The sequence below is a fragment of the Rhincodon typus genome, unplaced genomic scaffold (assembly GCF_021869965.1).
Source record: "Rhincodon typus isolate 14 unplaced genomic scaffold, sRhiTyp1.1 hic_rhity00000760, whole genome shotgun sequence".
NCBI classification, from domain to species: domain Eukaryota; kingdom Metazoa; phylum Chordata; class Chondrichthyes; order Orectolobiformes; family Rhincodontidae; genus Rhincodon; species Rhincodon typus.
This window is the reverse complement of record NW_025966398.1, coordinates 12,462-34,733: the sequence shown is the minus strand read 5'-3', so window position 1 is coordinate 34,733 and position 22,272 is coordinate 12,462. Positions and strand designations below refer to the sequence as shown.

General features: G+C 39.8%; 1 protein-coding gene across 3 annotated transcripts in view; it reads right to left on the bottom strand.

The window, feature by feature from the left end:
* Nucleotides 1-22,272, bottom strand: part of slc38a6 (solute carrier family 38 member 6) — a 39,279-nt gene that overhangs the window by 13,639 nt on the left and 3,368 nt on the right. The window contains exons 2-7 of one of the 3 annotated variants that reach the window (XM_048592184.1): nucleotides 18,870-19,000; nucleotides 13,589-13,662; nucleotides 12,896-12,948; nucleotides 11,969-12,008; nucleotides 11,021-11,056; nucleotides 2,378-2,456 (exon numbers count right to left, since the gene is read on the bottom strand). In XM_048592184.1, the coding sequence (XP_048448141.1) occupies nucleotides 2,378-2,456; nucleotides 11,021-11,056; nucleotides 11,969-12,008; nucleotides 12,896-12,948; nucleotides 13,589-13,662; nucleotides 18,870-19,000 (413 nt within the window). Of the gene's footprint in view, nucleotides 1-2,377; nucleotides 2,457-11,016; nucleotides 11,057-11,968; nucleotides 12,009-12,895; nucleotides 12,949-13,588; nucleotides 13,663-18,869; nucleotides 19,001-22,272 lie in introns of all 3 variants that reach the window. The other 2 variants (XM_048592183.1, XM_048592185.1) reach the window with 2 other exon arrangements.

Sequence of the window (22,272 nt, the reverse complement as noted above, 5' to 3'; positions counted from 1 at the left end):
AGTCACCTTTACTGGCTCCATCCCCGCCTCTTTGACCTGTCTGTCTCCTATCTTCTCCTTTATCTATCTTCTATCCGCCTCCCCCGCTCTCCCTATTTATTTCAGAACCCCCTCCCCCCACCCCCGCCATTTCTGAAGGGTCTAGGCCCGAAAAATCAGCTTTCTGTTCCTCTGATGCTGCTTGGCCTGCAGTGTTCATCCAGCTCTACACCTTGTTAACTAAATTTGTGGTTTGATTTTTTTAAAAATTTAGTCCCCTGTTCCTCATTCTCTCCCCCCCACCCCTCCCCCTTCATGGCTTAATTATATTGTTGATGCTCACATGCTCCGTAACAATCCATTCCTTCCTTTCCCACCCCAGGCTCTGGTCCATGATGGAGCAGATGTTTAGGTATAGCACCAGGCAATATAGTCTTTAGAGCTCAGGTGATCAGCTGTAGAAAACCATATCCTATCCCTCATAGTACACAACTACATAGCATTTTTACTCTAGTCCTAGCTAAATGAGCAAAATGAGTGCAAGGAGCCATTCACTCACAAGTCCCTGGTCACATTCGCACAAGCTGGAAGAACCCTGAACCTGCTAGACAATTAAAGAGAGGTTTCTCTATTTGTAACTTTTGGAGCCTCACTTTCTTCACTCAGACACACCCAACTGCCCCTGACTACTAAGTGAGAAGTACCTAAACCAATGGGGATGACCCAAGGCTAGCACTGCTACCTCACAGTACTTGGGTTCAATTCTAGCCTGGAGTTTGAATGTCTGTGTGGATTTCCTCTGGGTGCTCCAGTTTCCTTCCATAGGCCAAAGATGTACAGGTTAGGTGGATTGGCAGGGTTACAGAGATAGGGTGGTGGGATTGGTATGGACCTAATGGCCTGCTTTCACACTGTAGGGATTCTGATCCTATGACTGCCACATAGAAGAAAGCATGGAGATCCTGGTTTAACTAGAATGAAATGGTTTAACTAAATAAGCAATAAATTTATTGCAATTCTTCCATCTCCCTGGAACCAAATTTAAACCACTGACACCATTTACAGGGATAAAATTGTTGTTTCATGAAACAAACGTAATGACTCAAAGAACTGTAACTGAACAGCTGCAGGAGATGAGAGATTAGGAAGGGCCAAACCACAAATATTTGAAACCAAGAATGAGAATTTCCAAGTCAAGACATTGTTAACATTCAATCAGGTATAAGTGAGCAAACAGATGTGCAAATAGGATTTGGTGCAAGTTAAGTCATGGTCACTCAGCCTTCTGCCCTCAAGTTTACAAAGGATACAAATGCATGGATGAGGGGTTCAGCAGGAGACAAGCATTCAGGCGGGCAGCTATGCTTTATGCCTAGTGGAATGGAGTGGTGAACTTGAAATTGAAGGAGAATGATCTCAGCCCAGGGAAGTGTTTGCAATCGTCTCAGCCCAGGAATGTGTGTTTGTGGAATTGCTCAGAGCCATGTCTTAGGCTCAACATCTACATCCTGGATGTCACCATTGACTGGAAACCTAACTCAACCACAAGAACATTCAGAAACTGATATCCTGCAGCAAGGGACTCAACTCCCAACTCCTGTGTCTCCAACATCACTGAGGCAAAAAACCAGGAGTGCAATGGAACACTCTCCACATGCCTAGATAAATGTTGTTCCAAAATCTTGAGTTTCAACACCATTCAGAACAAAGCAGCCTGCTTGATGGGCATGACCTTCATACCTTACAAATTCACCAACATTGCAGCTCGCAGCCAGTGTGTACCAACTACATGACGCACAAGAGTTTTTCAACAATGCAGACACATGGGAATGCTCCCACTTTCAGCCTCCCCTCCAAGTCCATCTCAACTTGGAAATGTATCACTGTTCCTTCATCATTGCTGGGTCGAAATCCTTCTCCAATTGTATTCCTACAATGCTTTCATAAACAGCAGCAGTTCATCTTGACAGCAATTACAAATGGTAAACAAATGTAAGTTCTTGCAGTGATGTTATTCATGAATGAATTAAATTACCCTTTTGGAGTAACAAATTGTCTACAGGATCAAAAGAAAAAATAAGCACTGCAACTATCAGAATTCAGCACCACTATTGTAATACTAGAAACCGAGAAGCCATTTCTCTAAATTTGGTTAAAAAGAGCATTGTATAACCCGAAAGTACTCAGACCGTTAAAGTTACATTTCAACAATTAAACTTTGAATTTTTAGTGTAATTACTGAATCATTAGCTCCCTAGTGGATAAGAATGTGTATAGTAAAATGTGGCACAACTTTTGTTCTTATCTTGGTCAAGAATAAATTATTTAATCTAACCAGACATTTAATCCAGTTCCACTGAATAATTCATACATTATGATCAGTGCTACTGATACTTACCCATCGTAGCTGTTGTGTAGGAAACCAGCAATTGCAGCAGGCAGTTCAGACTTTATTATGAACAGATAAGATGACATAGCTGGTGACAGAAAAGCAACATTTTGGAATATTTTTTTTCAAATTGCTAAGAGCCGTATTAAAGTTAGACTATTGACTCAATGAACAAGCAGGCTGTCTAAAAATGCTGAACAATTAAGTTTCAAAATTATAACTGCTCCGTCTTTCCTTTTAATTCCCACTGAATTGTAAAATACAACTACAATAATTCTACAGTTTTCTTTATTGCAGCTTCAACATTAAAACAAGTTAAAAATGGTCAAATTCAAGAATTATAAGTGACCCAGCTATAAGTGTTCTGAAATAATCTTAAAGCTATTACGTTGATTAAATTGGTTACTTTCTAGGAGGAGCTTTCTTCCCCCCCCACCACCACCTCCCAAGACACTGACTGACAATCCATTTCAGGTCAACATTTCAATCCCAGGACAAGAATGGAGGCTATTAAATGTCACGTTTGTTAGGTAATTTTTGTTTAAAAAGTGATTAACCTCTGGCCCTACTTTTCATATTTTACCAAAGTCAAATCTCAATATTTCATGAGACACTTTCCGCCTGGAAAGGGTTTAGGCTCCATTCTTATTTGCCAAAGCCCCCACACAAAAAGCACTTCCATCCTTCAACTGCACAGATCAGTGCGACAATATTCTGTAAAGTGTTTTAAATGACTAAGCAATTAACATAATTAATACACCACAGTATATGGTGTTTGTCATATAAATTTTCAGAGGAGGATAGCAAAATAGATATTGAAGACATGGATTATACCCATTGAGAGAGCTTGGTGTACAGTTCTAATTTAATTGTAGGTAAATTGAGACCTTTAAAAGATACAAAAGAACTGAATAAAGGTGTTTCTGGATATCAGGAATCTATAGAGGAAAGGTTTGCACACTACAACAATTCTTTGACAAAAGGTCCGATTTTCATTACGAAAGAGAAGCTTAGATTATGAAAGGGATAACATGCAAAGAAAAAAAAACAAAAAAAAAGTGGTGGTGAAATGTTCAAATACCAGGAAAGTCAAGCTGAGAGACAGAACACCAAACAGGGATGTCAGACTTCCACGTCAACCACGGATCAGTGGCACTGATTGAGTGACAGCATTGTGGGTTGATGTCTTGTAATGCACTCGAGACTGGAGCACAAGATCCAAGCACCATTTTACTGCAGCATTGGAGTGAAGTTGATTACGTTTGCAATGAAATATTAAACAGTTTTTGTCTGCCCTTAGATGGGCACAAAAATATCTTGGCATTATGCTATGAAGAAGGAAGTGTCTTGGCATCATGGCTAGGATTTATCTCACTGCTGCTACCAAAATGAGATTCTGATCATTCTTATAAATCGCTGTATTTAAGATCTTGCTCTACATATATTGGCTGCCTATTTCCTGCATCACGCTGACAACTCTTCAAGAAGTGCTAAATGGATTGAAAAGCACTTTGGAATGTCCTGAGAAGTGCCATACAAATGCAAGTTCTTCAGCAATTTCTCCATAAAGACATTGTGGAATAAATTAAAAAAGTGAAATAGCATTTCTTTAGACCCAGTTTCAGGTGTGTAGAGAAAAATAAATCAGCAATTATGGTGAGAAGGTAGATATTGTGAGGACAATCAAAGAAGGATCAGTTTAATCTAAGATTCTTCAGAGTAGGTGAGCATCAAGTCAATTAAATCTCTTCCAATCTTTGGGATTAAGGACTCTGATCCAACCAGGTCTGCATCATAATTACTTCCTCACAGCTTGCACTGATTGCTGTATGGTAGGAGAACTATACTACATATGCTTTTGTACAAGATTTTAGAACAGATAAACCCAGCCACTGAAATCTGTCTGCTTCAATAGAGTAAATTTAATCTTTCGTTGGTGAATTCAACAAAGTTGCGTAAGAACATTATTTAAACAGGCAACAAAACACTGCAGCAGCACAGAGAAGATGAATACCTGGAAGAGGTACTCTAAGACAACAGATACCCGAAAAACTGGATCAGAAGATGCCTATTACACGAACGACATCAGGAAGGTACTAGACACCCCGACACACATCATACTACCCTATATCAGGAACACATCTAAACTGACCACAAGACTTCTACAACCATTGGGCATCAGATTAGCACCCAAACCCATGTCAACCTACGCCAACTGCTCACCAAAGCCAAAGACCCACTACGGACAGGACCAATGTCATATACTGTGACAAGCACCATGTCGGACAAACAGGAAGGAAATTAGCAACAAGGGTACACGAACATCAACTGGCTACAAAAAGACAACCACTACTCACTCATCTTTATCCACAAGGATATAGAGAACCACCAATTCGACTGGGACAACACCAAGATCCTGGGATAAGCAAAGCAGAGACAGGCACAGGAATTCCTAGAAGCCTGGCACTCCACTAAGAAAGCCATCAACAAACAGAGCTCAACCCCATATACACTCCACTGCGAAGGAAACCGGAATGAGGTAATCCAGCTCAACAGACTCCAGAGATGAAATAATAGGCGGGAAAACACAATGGCGCTTCATCAAAGGCAGCACTGATGTTACCCAGCAGGGTAATGAAACGTCTGCGGAAAAACAACGAACCAGCTCGGCGAGCCAACCAACCACAACCCAAGCTACAAATCTACTCTAAAACCTTAGATATCCAATTCTATTGCTCCGCAATGCAACATTTTGAGCAGATAATTTTGGAGTGATCAAAATTAAATGCCAGAAGCATGAAGTACAATGGATTTTTAGTTAATTCAATGGGACATTGCCACCACAGCTAAGCTATTGAGATGAACAGCCACCTTTTTGAACAATGGCACTTCATGGGGCATCCACAGTGCTGTCAAAGGATGGAGTTCCAGATTTTTTTTGACCAAGTCAAAATGAAGAGCAACATTGTTCCAAATCAGGATGGTGAGAGTTTTATAGGTGGTGGCAGTCATTTGTCCATTGTCTTTGCCCCTTGAAGTTGGGTGAAGTCACTGGTTTGGAAGATTCTAGTGCAGGAAGATCAGCAAGCTTCTGTTGTGCTTATTTTAGCTAGTAGAAAAAACCGCTACTGCACACTTGCAGTGCGGGTGGGTACTGGATAAGCAGGTTGCTTTGTCCTAGGTGACTTCAAAGCTTCTGTTGTTGCAGCAAAAGGCAAGTGAAGAATAGTCCATCATGTACCTGACTTGTTTTAGGGACAGCCATTCTAGAATTAGCTTTATACTCGAGAACACCACTGATAAATTGATCATACGCCAGGCTTCAAGACTACAAATTGAGGTTCAACGCAATTCTTTTGCTTTTGATAGTCCATAGCACATTAGATTTTTTTTTCTGATCTCATTTATCATGATGGCATGATGGTAGTGCCACTCACTACAATGAAGGGTATCCTTGGCGTGAATATGGGACATTATCTGCACAGCAGTCACAAGTATCATGGACCAGTTGTTTGGCAAGGTGGTGGTTAAGGACTTTCCTTGACCCCCCATCCTAGTCTTGGATCGCCCACCACCTTTTTCATCGCCAGCCCATGAATGTGTTTCAGGGCTCCAATTTGATTATCAGTGCTGCTACTGAGTCACTCTTGGATGAAAGACAGTTGGTCTCCCTCAATCAGGTAACCTAAACATTGATAATCTAATTTATATTAAAATTCAGTCTGCATATTTGGCATTTTAAAAGGGACAAGAACCAACAAACACCGAGAAGTAGCAAGAGCAAGCACATGGTAGGCAAGGAAAAGAAGAAACATGAGCCAAATTAAAATAGCTTTTCATTCAGTGGTGGCATATAACGGTTTTAAAAAGCAGAGGTGGGGGCACATCAGTCAATGAAAATGTCACCCATTTGGGCTAACTAGTTTCAATATTTCTTTATTGTTTAGAATATTATTTGTTTCAAACCTTAAAATTTTAAAAAGATGTTACATCAATAAATAGTTAAACACTACCACAAAAACACTGTACAAGGGTGGAATTAACAAAATGCAAGTTACATTTGCATCACACAAATGACAGGCAATGACCATCTTCAAGATGAAGTCTAACTATAAACTCTTGATATTCATGACACCACTGAATCCCCCATTAGCAACATCCTGGGGACTACCATTGACTAGAATCTGAATTGGGCCAGTCACAAGAATATTATGGCTAATAGATTAGGTCAGAGACTAGGAATCTTGCAGCAAGTAACTCATTTCCCGACTTCCCAGAGTCTATTAAGCACAAATCAAGAGTATGACAGAATACTCCCCACTTGTTGGAGCTGCACTCATCCAAACAATCAAGAAACTTGCCTCCATCCAGGATCAAGCAGCCTGCTTGACGAGCACCACATTCAAAAACACTCACTCGACTACTGATGATCACCAGCAGTGTGTGCTATCTACATATAGTTCAGTGCTCCTTAGACAACTCCTACTAAACTCATGACCACTACCATCTAGGAAGACAAAAGATGCATGGTAACACCACAATCTGCAAGTTCCATCTTCAAGCCACTCAGGGTTGGAAATGCATCATTCCATCACTGTTGCTGGGTCAAAATTCTGGAATTCCTTCCTCAACTCAATAGCAAATTAATTTATGATCAATACTTACCATTTAACAGTTTAATGAAACAAAAATAGTGATTGAAACGTTTAAATTTAGTCACTGCAGTAGAATGCTACATTTTACTTTTACTGTGGCCTGAACTCAAACCCACTCTGAATCAAATCAACTGAAACTTTCCTTCCCACAGACAGGCAATATTCTGCATTCAGCAATATTTCCACACCAGTCTTCATCTGCTAGTGCAGATCAGCGGCTAGCCATTCCTCTCTCCAGTGCTGTGCCGAAGCTGCTACCTAAATTCCATTGATTTGGGGAAAAAAGAAGTACAGCAGGAACAAATCTGTTCAGAGATGTTATTATACATCTGCTTGGACTTGAACCTGGACCTCCTGGTTCAGGGGTAGGGACACTACCCACTACTGCATAAGAGGGTTCTATTGTTTCTGCTGCAAGATAAAGTGATTGCTGAGGGTTCATACATGACTCCAGTGCAGCTAACTGCTTGGCAGCTATTTCAAATCAACTCTAATGAGGGGAGGTGATGGCCTAGTGGTATTTTCGCTGGACTGTTAATCCAGAGACCCAGACAATGTTCTGGGAACCAGGGGTCGAATCCCACCATGGCAGATGGTGGAATTTGAATTCAATATCTCGAATTAACAATCTAATGATGACCATGAATCGACTGTTGGAAAAACCCATCTGGTTCACTAATGTCCCTTAGGGAAGGAAACTGCCTCCCTTCCCTGGTCTGGCCTACATAATAAATGCTGCCTAGCCAGTGACGCCCTCATCCTGTTAATGAATAAGAGAACAGGAAAAAAGTGGCAACATTTAACTTGGAGGCTAAAGTATCTGCCAAACTTTTGGGGCAGACCTGGAGGAACAACAGCTTCCAGTAGAATGCGAGGAAAGCACTAGCTTTAACTGGGATGTGGCATTCAGGGGGAAGAAGTTGAATGGAGTGTAAGCATCTACTGGAGGGTGAAATAGAAGGGGTGGGATGGAAGCTCCAGTTTGAACTGAGGGAGAGCAAGGAGGAGAAAAGTAACTGTCAGAACTGGAGGGGGAAAGAGGTGTTTTTGTAAATAGAGTGGAGGGCAAAGAGGTGGTAACTGTCAGTATATACCAAGGCAGCAGATATGGTCACAGTACAAATGATCATGGAGGAAGCCTTCAGAAAAAAGTGAAGTTTATTTCAAACATGCAATTTTAAAGATCAATGTTTAAAAAAGCATGTACACAAATATTTAAAATCAAAATGCACCATTTCCAATGCACGAATTTAACTTTGAAATTAAATCACAAGCTTCATTGTACCCAGATTCTAACTTATCCTACATTTTTGGGACAGGGTGAAAAGTTAACTTGCAAAAAAACAAAATGCACGTGCTTGCTTTTAATGAAAAACAATTTACTCTGCATTACCAATAAAAAAAACTCGATTGGACAAAGTTTTATGGATGCTCTCCCAGCCTTTTATCAATAAACAGGTACTTAAAATACTGCCACGAAAACAACGCACCGTGTACCGATAGGACCCAGACTTGTACCTTGATTCACCACGTCCAGTTGTCCCTCAGTGGGGTGGGGGGCAATTATCACTGGAGGTGAATGCACGATGAAAGCTCTCTCACATCAACCCAACAGGAAGCATACTTAAAGTTCAACATATGCTTTTTAACCACAGCGGGAAAAGAAGCTAGAGTTCTGTTGTTGACTCGGGAGTGCTGTGTAAATACTGTGCCTTACTGCTCTTTTTTTGGGGGTGGGGACAGGAAAGAGGATAGCTGACTTTTAAAAGCAGACAAATACTTCAAGAGGTTTTAAAAAAGTTAACATTAAGAAAGTTATAACTGAATTATCATATTTTGGCAAAAATTCTGTTATAACAAAATTGAAGTTGATTGAAAATCTGAGAGTCTTCGAGTAATACAGGCAGAATTAGGTTGAAACAAAGTATTAAATATTACAACAAATAGATGGCAAAATTTAAGTTCTAGTTCACACAAACTACTCATTTACATTCCTGACTGGGACTTCTTCACGCCATTGACTGCATTATCTGATTATGTCAGTTCAAACATGCTGGACATATGAAATGGATTTGCTTTAACTGCTAGCAATACAGAACATTAGTTTTTATGAAGGAAACAAATTCAGAAGGGAAGGCATGAATTTTAGGCAAGTTATTGTTCACCACATTAGTGGAGAATGAAGCTCATTGCTGAAGATGAGCAGCATGGGAATTTTATTAAAAACTTTCAGCGTGTGGTTGAGATAGCAACCATTTCCCATGGGATTAATTGCAGTTTTAGAAAAACAAATGAAGAATGAATAAGAAATGTTGTATTTAATTTTAATTCAAGTACATGTCCCCTTGATTTAAGTAATACTTACAGTACACCCCACAAGAACATGCTCATGTATAAAGCATTTATTGGAGCCAAAAGACTTGTAAGCAAATCATTTGCACCCCAATAAAATTCCTGCTTTTTTAAAATCATTTAGGTGGTGAGAGCGCAAGAGCGGAGCATGTCTATGCCTCATTTCTCCAGTCAGAAAGGGAGCAAAAAAAAAAAAAAAAAAAAAAAAAACAAAACGACCTTTTTTTCCTCCTTACTCTATGCCCTTCCCACTATCATCACTGCATTTCATCATTGGCAGGGACATGACAATTTGACTGAAAACAGCATCTGTATTAACATGTGCATGACATGTTGTCCATCACTGGCCTATAGGCAGAGTCTAATGACAACAGCATGGCAGTAGGGTGTGCAAAGTTCCCTGCAAATAATTTGATTGTCCCTTAGAGTCAGAGTCATACAGAACAGAAACAGACCCTTCAGTCCAATTTGACCATACCAACCAAGTTGCCCCAAACTAAACTAGCCCCATATCTATCTAAACTTTTCCTATTCATGTACCTGACCAAATGTCTTTTAAGTGTCGTAATTGTGACTGCATCTACCACTGCCAGTCATTCCACATATGAACCACTGAAAAATTTGCCCCTCAGGTCTTAATTTTAAGGTGAGAGGGCAAAGATTTTTAAAATGTCCCCTAGTTTGAACTCCCCACCCTAGGCTAGTCACCTTATCTATGCCCCTCAATTTTATAAACCTCAAAAGGTCACAGTTCAACCTCCTTCCCAGTAACATCCTTGTAAATCTTTTCTAAACCATCTCCAATTTAATAATATCTTTCCAACAGCAGGCGACTAGAACTCTACACAGTAATCCAAAAGTGGCCTCACCAACATCCTGTATAACCATAACATGACATCCCAACTACTATAGTCAAATGGTCTGAGCAACAAAGGCGAGCAAGCCAAACACCTCCGTTATCACCCTACCTGTGATGCCACTTTCAATGAACTACATACGTACCAGAGAGACCTAGGTCTCTGTTCTACAACTCTCTCCGGTACCCTAACATTAACAACAAGTCCTGCTCTTGTTCATCTTATCAAAATGCACCATCTTGCATTTATCTAAATTAAATTCTATCTGCCACTCCTCTGCCCATTGGCCCAATTGATCAAGATCCCTTTGTAATCTTAGATAACCTTCCTTGCTGCCTACCATGTTGCCAATTTTGGTGTCATCCATAAAACATACTAACCATGCTTCCTATATTCTCACCCAAATCATTATATAAACAATTAGTGGATGCAGCACTGATCCTGGTGGAACCCTGCTGGTCATAGGCCTCCAGTCCCAAAAACAACCATCCACCACCACCCACTCTCCTGCCATCAAGCAAATTTTGTATCCAGTTGACTAACTCATCCTGCATCCCATGAGATCAATCTTTAGTATCAAGTGGAGCTCATTAAAAGGCCTTAAAGTCCATGTAGACAACTTCTATCACTCCGCCTTCATCCATCTTCTTTGTCACTTCAAAAAACTCAAGTTTGTAAGAGAAGATTTCCCCACAGACAAAGCCATGATAATTATCCCTAATTAATCCTTACCTCTCCAGATGCACTTAAACCCTGTCTCTCAGAATCCCCTCCAACAACTTACTCACTGGTCTGTAGTTCCCAGGCTTCTCCTTGCAGTCTTTCTTAAATAAAGAAAAGGCACAACATTAGCCACCCTCCAGTCTTCTGGCACCTCACCCATGGCTGAGGATGATACTAGTAGATCTTCTAGGAGCCCCACAATGTCCTAGGATACACTTGATCAGGTCCCAGAGATTTGTCTACCTTTATGCTCAAGACCTTCAGCACCTCCTTTGTAAGATGGACTATTTATTTCCTCAAGTTCCCTAGCTTCCATGTCTATCTTTCTCCACAATAAATACTGAAATGAAATATTAATTTAGTATCTCTCCCACCTCCTGTGCTTTCACCTACCTTATGAAGGAGCTGCACTTTAATCTTTCTTCAGGAGAAAGCAACAGTCTTCAGGTTAAAGGCCCAATCCAGTTTGTTCTCAGTTTTCCCTCCCACCACCCCCCCAACCACTGCTAACCCTTGCCCACAAGGCTTGAGACTTCATATTTCATAATGTCATCTAGATTCTTTGGTGCATTGTAAGGACTCTGTTCTTCCAGAATAGCTCTTGGATTTTTCAAAACAAAAAAAAAAGCCAAGTTGCCATTTCCACCATAATCTACACAGCAAACAGAGTTAGAAGTTCATAGGCAAACTGCCTTTTACAATCCACTTGATTCCTAGAAATTGAGTGACGTCCATTTGGAGATTACAGCAACAAAAAAGTTAGATGAAATAAAATAACAAAGTTGAAAAAAGTATATTTAAAATCAAGCCTCACCACAACTCCAGGGCCCAAGCATTATAATTTATAAGCCAACTCACATTTTAAACATGAGAAAATATGCTGTTGTGACATTTATCTATTTAAAAAAGTGGGTCAATTCCTCAAAATATTCCAATTGTTTGGGGGTTTGGAATTAAATACTGTCATTCAACCTTCTCTGGTCACGCAATTTCTTGATTATAGATTTGCTTACCTCCAATGTTTTGTATAAGTATTGCACCAGCAACCATAACCTGCAAGAAAACCAACAAATCTTAGTTAGTTATGTTTTCTGTGTTATCTTGATAAGTTAGAAAGAAAACAGAAGTAAAACAGAAGTTGTTGGAAATGCTCAGGTCAGCACAAACTGTTGAGAGAAGTAAAGAGGGCCCAGACAATGCAACAAGGATAAATCGAGATGGCACTCTTTACCCAGAAGGTCATAAGAATGGCATTGAGGGCAAAAACTCACCACGTCTAGCGTTGCAGTATCCGTGGATTAACTTCCCCACAAATGACACCTGATCCAAGCTTTTCCTCACATTGTGCTTTTGCTACATCTGTAGTAGTTCACTTGTACTGCCTTGTTTTAAAACCAATATAGTTTTACCTATGCACAGTAATGTATCAACACTAAATGAGACCAATGACAAGATATTTTGTTTGATACTGGCTTATAATATATTATTAGCCAGGAGCTCTCAATCTTTGTGAAGTGGGCACAGAATCTCAGTTTAATATTTCAGTTCAAAAGCCCTCTTAAAATCCAGAAATCCTTTACTATGGCACTGAAGCAGCTGTCCAAATTGTACAATCAACTTTAAGGCAATAACTTTTGAGTCAGAGATGACAGTGATGATCATGACAGTACACAGGAATTTTAACATTCTATCCAGTTTGTAGTCAAATTAGCCAAAGGACAAAAGCCACATCCAGAGCATGGGGGAGAATTGACATTGCAGAATTTTCATCTAATCGACAAATATGGCAGCACGGATAGGCTAGTCAGCGCATAAACAAACAGCAGAGACAACAACTTGTTTTCAGTCTACAGAATCATCCGAGGGCTCTACAGAGACATGTTATGCATCAAGAAAAGCAAGTAAGAACTCGTGAGCAGCAATCAGTATTTTCTTATTACCTTCCCAGTTGTCTTAAAGGCGTAAAACCCAAGGTCTTCATAGGAAGTCAGTGCTGGGAATATTCAAGGGAACAGTTAGTAGAAAACTAGGTTTCCTCTTCAAAAAATAAAAACCAACCTGTAAAATTTCATTAGTATGAAAGGTTATTTTTCCTTTCCAGTTCTCAAAATTCCCACACTATATTATTGATAAAATAGTAAGCAGGTGTCCCATGATTTTTAAAAAAAGAACATGCATTAACTACTTAGCAAAATCAGTTCAGTTATTCCTTTTACAAAGAAGAATCAGAGGATGCGGGTATCTCTGGTTAGGCTGGTATTTATTGCTCATCGCAACTGCCCAGGAGGGCAGTTCAGAGTCAACCACACTGCTGTGGGTCTGCAGTCACTTGTAGGCCAGATCAGATAAGTACGGCAGTTTCCTCCCCTAAAGGAGGAATGTCATTAGTGAACCAGATGGGTTTTTCCTGACCAAGAAAAAAAATTCTAGTCATCATTAGACTCTTAATTCTAGATGTTTTTAAAAAAATTGAATTCCACCATCTGCCACGGTAGGATTTGAACCCACATCCACAGAACATTGCTTGGGTCTCTGGATTAATAGTCTAGCCGTAGAGGTGTTATCACATCACCACTCCCTAAAGCTACTTATTAAATTCTTTCACCTTAAGTGCAGTTTGGTTTTAAACTCACCAGTTTGTTCACACAACACGAGCAGCAGATGAACTGAATATGCAGCCACAACAGCAACAAAGAGCAATAAGAGACTGCAGAATGAAAACATTAAAAAGAACTATGTAAAACAGATTCCCAGATTAATTAATGATAATTTACTGTAATAACATTTCACACGATCTGCCACACAGTGTTACATTTTCTCTATGTAAACTGGAATTGGATAGCCAGGTGCTGATGTGAAGCAATACTATGTTAAGTTTGATAGTAGTAACAAAAATAGTTACCATGCTGCCCTTAACACGAAGCCACCCTCAAAACAATGGTTGCTATTAAATTAATACAGCCTTTTCAAATTCCACATGGCGATTTCTTTCAAAGCAGTTTGAGGCCTGGATTCAGAATTAATAGCTGAGTGTGTACATTGGAAAGGGTTTAACACTGAACAAGCCAAGTAAGTTCCAGTTTAGAAGGTCAGAGGTTTTGTTTAAAAGCTTAAGGAAACACCTTTAGTTTAGAGAGTTTTTAAAAAGTTTTTTTGTGTTTTTAGCAGCTCTATGAAGTCGTTTGATGAAGGTGCTGGAAAAGAATAGCACTCCTGAGAAAGAATGTTACATAGTGAAACAGATTACCTTAGGTGAGAAGAGTTAGGAGTTAGTCTCAGACTAGAAGCATTGGGATAAATCCCTGAATAGGTTACTTCAAGCAGAGTACGTCTGCAGTCTGGCATATAAGCATTCTCCTTGGAGCTATAACTTCTTGGCTGGAACTGCAGATAAGTTCACTTACTGAGATTTTAGGAACAGGGACGACTCTGGTGAATGTTCTGTACGCCATTTCTATATAATACATAAAAGGTACGTTTTGGATGCTATACAAAAGCTGTTGATGTTCTTTTCAATTTATATAAGGGTGTTTTGAGACAAGATTATATTTTTACTGTGTACCTAATCTTTGAATGTGCTACAAGTAGATCGTTTGGTTTCTTCTGTTTTATCTTCATTTCTGGTTAACAAATTTGTTTCATTGTAAGTCAAAATCTGCAACATTGTAGCAATTGGCCACTTTGTTAGATCAAATGTTTTTGGTTCTGGTTTTATCAAGCCAGGTTTCAGTCTTAGATCTGAAATATCAATAACATCAGTTGGGTTCATTACAAAAACTAAATCTTTAAAAAGGAAACATTAAATCAGCATGTGTCTGTTAGTTTTATCTGTAGCCTAGCAACAGTAACATTTTAAATTCATTCACAGAATGTGTGCATTGCCCATGCTTAGTTGATATTGAGAAGGTGACAGCCAGCTGTTTTCTTGAATTGCTGCTGTCCATGTGGTGTAGGCAGACCTACAATGCTGTTAGGGAAGGAGTTTCAGGATTCTGACTGAGTGACAAAGGAATGGAGATACTTCCAAATCTGGATGGAGGGGAACTTGCAGGTGATGTTCCCATCTATCAGCTGCCCTTGTCCTTCTAGCTGGTAAATGGTTGAGGGTTTGGAAGGTGCTGTTTAAAGGAGCTTTGGTGAATTTCTGCATTATATAGATGGTGCATACTGCTGAATCACAGTTGAAGGACAGAGTGGCTGGATGTGGTGCAAATTAAGCAGGCTGCTTTGTTCTGAATGCTCGTGTCAGACCTCAAGTTTTATTGGCGCTGCACTCATCCAGGCCAGTGGGGAGTATTCCATCTTACTCCTTACTCTTTTTCAGATGTTGGACAGGCTTTGGAGAGTCAGGTGGTGTTTATTAATTTAGCACCATTAGTGGATCTAAAATGAATGGCAGGAGCTTTATAAAAAAAATGGACAGCAGTCCATAAACGATATTAGTGTACACTTGGCCAAACATGTGTTTTAAGGAGTATCTTAAAGCAGGGTAGAGTGGTACAACACTTCAGGGTGCAAATTTCAGGGTTGGACCTTAATAGCTACAAAACAGCAGAAAGATTAAAATCAGCAATGTACAAAGGCCAGCACTATGAAGTGCAGATATTTAAATGTTTTAGAAATAAGGAAAGACAAGGTTTATGGAGAGATTTGCACATAAAAAGGAAGAGGCATTGCTTAATTATGAGCTAATGTAGATAAACAACCAAGGTGTGAGAATGAGACGATGCAAGTTCAGGCAGAGTTTTAAACTTCTAAAAGCTTACACACATTGGAATATGGGAACGCGTTGAAGTTCTCAAATTGAGAGGTAACAAAGGTATAGTAACTTGAAAGAATTCATTTTAATAATTTGTGTTCTTTATTTACGAACCTTAAAAAGATCAGAAAAGATTGATTTGGAACTAACAACATGGGTGGGGTGGTGGGGGGGCGCGTGGTGGGAGAAAGAAAACCGGGGAGATAGTGAGGAAAAAGATCAGTCTGGAGACTGGTACAACTGGGTAAACACAAACATGGGCAGTGCGAAAGCACTGAACGAGGTAGAACTGATCATTTAAATTGCATTTGTTTCAATGCAACAGGCCTATCAGGTAAGGCAGATGAACTCAGGGCATGGCTGGGAGCATGGGACAGGGATGTCATAGCAATTTGAGATGTGGCTCACGTATGGACAGAACTGACAGCTTCATATTCAAGGGTACAGATGCCACAGGAAAGGGAGGCAAAAAGAGGAGGGGAAGTGGTGTTTTTTGACCAAGGATAACATTATGGCTGTACTTAGGGAAGATATTCCTGGAAATACGTCCAGGGAAATTATTTGGGTGGAACTGAGGAATAAGAAAGTGATGATCACCTTATTGGGATTGCAGTGTAGACCCCTTAATAGTCAGTGGGAAATTGAGGAACAAATTTGTAAGGAGATCTCAATTATCTGTATGAATAATAGGGTGGTTACAGTAGGGGGATTTTAATTTTCCAAAACAGATTGGAACTGCCATAGTCTTAAGGGCATAGATGGAGAGGAACTTATGTACAAAATTCTGATTCAGTATGTGCACATACCTATTAAAGAAGGTGCAAAACTTGACTTACCCTCGGGGTGGGGGAGCACTTTGGGGCCAGTGACCATAATTCTATTAGTTTTAAAAGTGATGGAAAAGGTTAGAGCAGATCTAAAAGTTAAACGTTCTTAATTGGAGGAAGGTCAATCTTGACGGTATTAGGCAAGAATTTTCAAAGTTATTGGGGTGGGTGTATGCAGGTAAAGGATGATTGGAAAATGGGAACCAGTGACAGTGTGTTCCTGTTAGGGTGAACAGCAAGGCTGGTAGGTGTAGTCTATGCTGGATGACTAGAGAAATTGAGGTTTTGGTCAAGAAAAAGAAGGAAGCATATGTCATGTATAGACAGAGATCAAGCAAACCCCGAAGAGTATAAAGGCAGTAGGAGTAGGCTTAAGAGGGAAATCAGGAGGGCAACAAGGGGACATAAAACAGCCTTGGCAAATAGGGTTAAGGAGAATTCAAAGGAATTTTATGAATACGTTAAGGACCAAAACAATAACTAGGGTGAGAATAGGACCCCTTAAAAATCAGCAGGGCTGCCTACCTGTGGAACCTCCGGAGATGGGGAAATTTTGCATCTTTGTTACTGTGGAGAAGGATATGGAAGATATAGAAATTGGGGAAATAGACAACATCTTGAAAAAATGTCCATATTAGAGAGGTGATGGTACTGGACATCTGAAAATTCATGAAGTTGGATAATTCCCCAAGATCTGATCATGTGAACCCAAGAACTCTGTGGGAAGCTAGGAAAGTGATTGCTGGGCCCCTTGCTGAGATATTTGTTTCATCGATAGCCACGGGCAAGGTGGTGAAAAACTGGAGGTTGGCTGATGTGGTGCCACTATTTAAGAAAGGTGGGAAGGAAAAGTCAGAGAACTATAGACCAGTAAGCCTGACATCATTGGTGGGCAAGTTGTTGGAGGGAATCCTGAAGGACAGGATTTACATGTATTTGGAAAGGCAAGGACTGATTAGGGATAGTCTACATGGCTTTGTGCATGGGAAGTCATGTCTCATGAACTTCATTGAGTTTTTTTGAAGTAGTAACAAAGAGCATTGACAAAGGCAGAGCAGTGGATGGGATATGGACTTCAGCAAGACGTTTGACAAGGTTTCTCATGGTAAACTTGTCAGCAAGGTTAGATGACCTGGAATACAAGGAGAACTAGCTATTTGGATACAGAATTAGCTCGAAGGTATAAGACAGAGGGTGGTGGTGGAGCATTGCTTTTCAGACTGGAGGCCTGTAACCAGTGGTGTGCCGCAAGGGTTGGTGCTAGGTCCACTGCTTTCTGTCACGTGTATAAATGATTTGGATGTGAATATAGGAGGTATGGTTAGTAAGTTTGCAGATGACAACAAATTGTAGGTGTAGTGGACAATGAAGAAGATTACCTCTGAGTACAACAGGATCTTGATTAGATGGACCAATGGGCCGAGAAGTGGCAGAGAGTTTAATTTAGATAGATGTGAGGTGCTGCATTTTGAGAAGACAAATCAGGACAGGACTGATACATTTCATGGTAAGGTCCTGGGGAGCGTTGCTAAACAAACAGACCTTGGAGTGCAGGTGCACAGGTCCTCAGAAGTAGAGGAAGGTAGATAGGATAGTGAAGGCAGCATTTGGTATGCTTGCCTTTATTAGACAATGCACTGAGTGAAGAAGTTGGGAGGTAATGTTGCAGCTGCACAGACGTTGGTTAGGGTACTTTTGGAATAGTGTGTAATTCTGGTCACCCTGCTATAGCGTGAACGTAGAGAAGCTTGAAAGGGTTCAGAAAAGATTTACAAGGGCGTTGTCAAGGGTTGGAGGGTTTGAGCTATAGGGAGAATCTGAACAGGCTGGGGGTATTTTCCCTGGAGCATTGAAGGCTGAGGTGTGACCTTATAGAGATTAATAAAATCATGAGGGGCATGAATAGGGTAAATAGACAAAAAGGTCTTTTCCCAAGGTTGCGGAGTGCAAAACGAGGGGGCATAGGTTGAAGGTGAGAGGGGAAATATTTAAAAGGGACCTAAGGGGCAACTCTTTCATGCAGAGGATGGTGCATGTATGGAATGAGCTGCCAGGGGAAGTGGTGGAGGCTGGTACAATTACAACATTTAAAAGGCATCTGGATGGGTACATGAATAGGAAAGGTTTAAAAAGGGATATGGACCGAATGCTGGCAAACAGAACTAGATTTATCTAGGTTATCTGGTGGACATGGATGAGTTGGACTCAAGGGTCTGTTTCCATGCTGTACATCTGACGACTCCATGACAAGGTTCAGTTATGGGCAACAATTCAGGGCATTAACTAATTAAATCATATCAAGTGCAACAATGTCTTGTCTCGTCTTACCTGAAACCGATAATTCCTGTACTTGCCATTGCATATGCCAGGCCTAGGATGCCACTTCCCATGATGGCATGCATTATGTTAAACACAGAGGAAGCAAAGGAAGCTCTTGCTGATTCATGGCGCTGTGTTGCCTGCATAATTAAAATCGCATTAAGTTTGAAATAATTACAGTGAAGTGTTTGACTTTTACGTGAACCCATAGTGCATCTAGTAGTATACAAAATAACTACAGCATATTCGTTCTAAATGAACAAAGCTTCTGCTGAAAGGTTGAGGGCTAAATAGGTGTTTTGCTGTATATAGATGCTGTCCAACTTGTGTATTTCAAATATTTTTCCATTTAATTTTTAAATAAACACTAACTTAATTGTTTTACCAAGGTGTTTTAAAAAATTTCATGCCTCATTGCATCAAATGGGCTAAAGAAATATTAGCTACAGAAGTGATTGAAGTACAATATACAACTAGGCATTGGCACTTGCACCACACATTGCCAAAATCAGTTTGGCGAGGGCTACAATGTACTTGACGAACAAGAGCCACTTGACCAAGCTACAGGATTTAAAGTTTCCTTACTGATTCACATCTACAGATGTAATTAGGATGGAAACTGTCTGTGGTGCTGGTAGATAGTTTCACTGCACATACGCATTCCCAGCCTTTACACTGAAATCAGGAAACCACTTTCAGCATATGCCGAGCTGTAGCTCAAGTGATTTGGATACGCTGTTACAGCATTACCACTGTGCTCTGTTACCTTTGTACCAAATATTGTACATATTAACAGGTGCCAGTCTTCATTGTAGAGTTTTACAATACTGTAACCCCTTTAGTTTTATGGATTCATAACCAACAAAAGCAATTTCAGTTGAAATAAACTGCCAAAACAACTGACTACAGAATGTGGATTTTGAACAAAGTTTTTCTAAAGCAACATGAAAAGGAATTTTTTTGAACAACTCAGTAGCAAGTATTGTATCTGCTGGCATTAGTACAACTGGCTATTTATCCTTGTTCATCTTCCTCAAAAAAAGACTTCTAGTTCAGTCATTACTTTCATTCTGCCCCCATCCTCAGTCAGTCAAAGACATTTCTTCCCTCTCCTTGCATCCGCAGGAATGTCAGAGAAGAAATCTTGAAGCAAGTGGAAATGCTTTACCTAAGTTTCTGGATTGCAGAAGATGCCAGAATATTCATGATACATTAAGCACTGATGAACCCTATCTTGCATGTACCATCAAGATCATTAGCTTTAGTCAAATGAAATAATTATGCATTGCTTCCATGCATACAAAAGTGACTAGATGGCCCTTAAATACTTCAGGATGCATCACATACTTACACATGGTAATACAGCTGCAGTATTATAAAAGAGGATAAATAGAAGGAAGAAAAAAAATCATTGTAAAATTAATAACTCAAGAAAGTGATTCATATTTAAGGAAACTTAACGTGCACATTGCTTTTGGACAAGCAGACAAAATAATCTGGATGTGACAAAGCTTGGAAACAGCTATTGGCAAGAAGTCTTAGTCATGATCAGCACGCAACTGTGAGAAAGACATTGAAATATATTAAGAAAAGAGTAGAATCAGAAACAATAATAGAAGGTGGTTATTTGGTCCATCACTGTTAGCCCTTCAAGGAAGGAGTGCAATGCAGATTCTGTAGATTCACTGTAAAGAGCTCAGTGGTTAGAGTATGAGATAGTCTACAAACTAGGCTGGTATTGCCTTGCACATAGAGGGTTAAGAGGGGTGCCTTGATTGAGGTTTAATGATTTAAAAAGGAATTGATAGGGTGAAGAGAGAAAATCTTGGGGCCACGACAAAATCTAGGACAAGAGGACATAACCTTAAAACTAGACCAGACTATTCAGGAGAGAGATGAAGAATCACTTCTATGGAGGGATGGTAAAAGTCTAAAACTTTATCCTACAAAAGAAAAGCAGTAGACACAAGCTCACAATAATTTTAAAATCTGAGAAACAGATTTTTACTGGACAAGAGGATTTAAAAAAGAGCCAAGTCACGATCTCATTAAACAGGATAATTTACTTAAAGGCTCAACGCCCTACCCCTGCTGCTGTCTTTAAAAAAAAAAGCTTGAAAAAAATGCAAAATAAAGCATGTAGAGTTTAGTTCTGTGGTCTACGAAAGTAAAAATATTATCCTAAAATAGTTGATTAGGATGCAGTATCGTTGTTTGGATGACCCATTTCAGAAAATTTGTTCATAGAGGACGTCAGGCTTAAGACACTGGGGCTTCAAATGGTCTTTTCATTAGATTAGAGGTTAACCTCCACTTGGTGTCCAAAAAAAAAACATAGGTGAGGTTATTGGTGAGAAAAGTGTTAAAACTGCCGCTTGGTGAACCACTAACTAGACCGGCACACTACAATGAGAAACAGAAAATGTCAGAAAAACTCTGCAAGTTTGCAGCCATTGTTGAGGGGGAAAATAGTATTAATGTTTTGGGTTCTCAACCCGAAGCATTAAGCTTTCACTCCAAAAACGATGCCTGACCGGAGTATTTCCAGCAGTTTGCTTTTATTTCAAATTTTCAAAAACATCTGGAGTAATCTGTTTATGTACCAGTACATCTTTACATCTAAAGAAGGTAATAAGTTTGTAAAGAAAAGTTCATAAAACTCATAGCTAAGCTTGGATCTTTGGTCATGAGGATGAGCTTTAATATTAAGAGTTATTTAGATTCAAGGGGACAAACTGAGTACGATTCTTAAAAATAATGAAAGGACAAGATTGAAGAATTTTGGATAATACACCCCAAAGATGACCCTCCTATCACTCCTTGCTCCAAGACACCTTTTATCCTGGAACCGATCATAATTTTGCCTCCCGAAACATCAAACAAGTTAATGGTAATTGGAGGGAGTTGAACAATATCACACTATGGTGCACCACTCATCTGCATCCAACTACCCAATTACTAACATGTCAAAAAGCTGCTACCATTAAAGATGCACTCAAGAGTCTCCAAGGATAAGATGTGGATTGTACGGGTGTTACTGAATGATGATGCTAATTTGGAAAATTGGGTTACAAAGTGAAAGGAGGTTGATTTGGAGAGACTACAAAAATCGTAATTTAATTGAGTTGGAGAACTGGGAATAGCAGACCGTGGTAGATGATGTCTAGGCTGAGAGTCATAGCTGATGTACAAAAAAAAAAGGGGAAAAGGCTTGGATTGGATGTGGAAGCCAGCACATTTTGTTGCATCTCCTGGTTCTGAAGTGTGGCAGTGGGAACGTACTGGAAAAACAGAAAAACCTGGGGATTTCACCACTGAAGGAGAGAGTTGTTTTCAGCACTGCATGAATGGGGACAGAGAATTTAGGATGCTCACAGAAGAATCAAGGGAGAAGGTAATATTAAGTTATTTT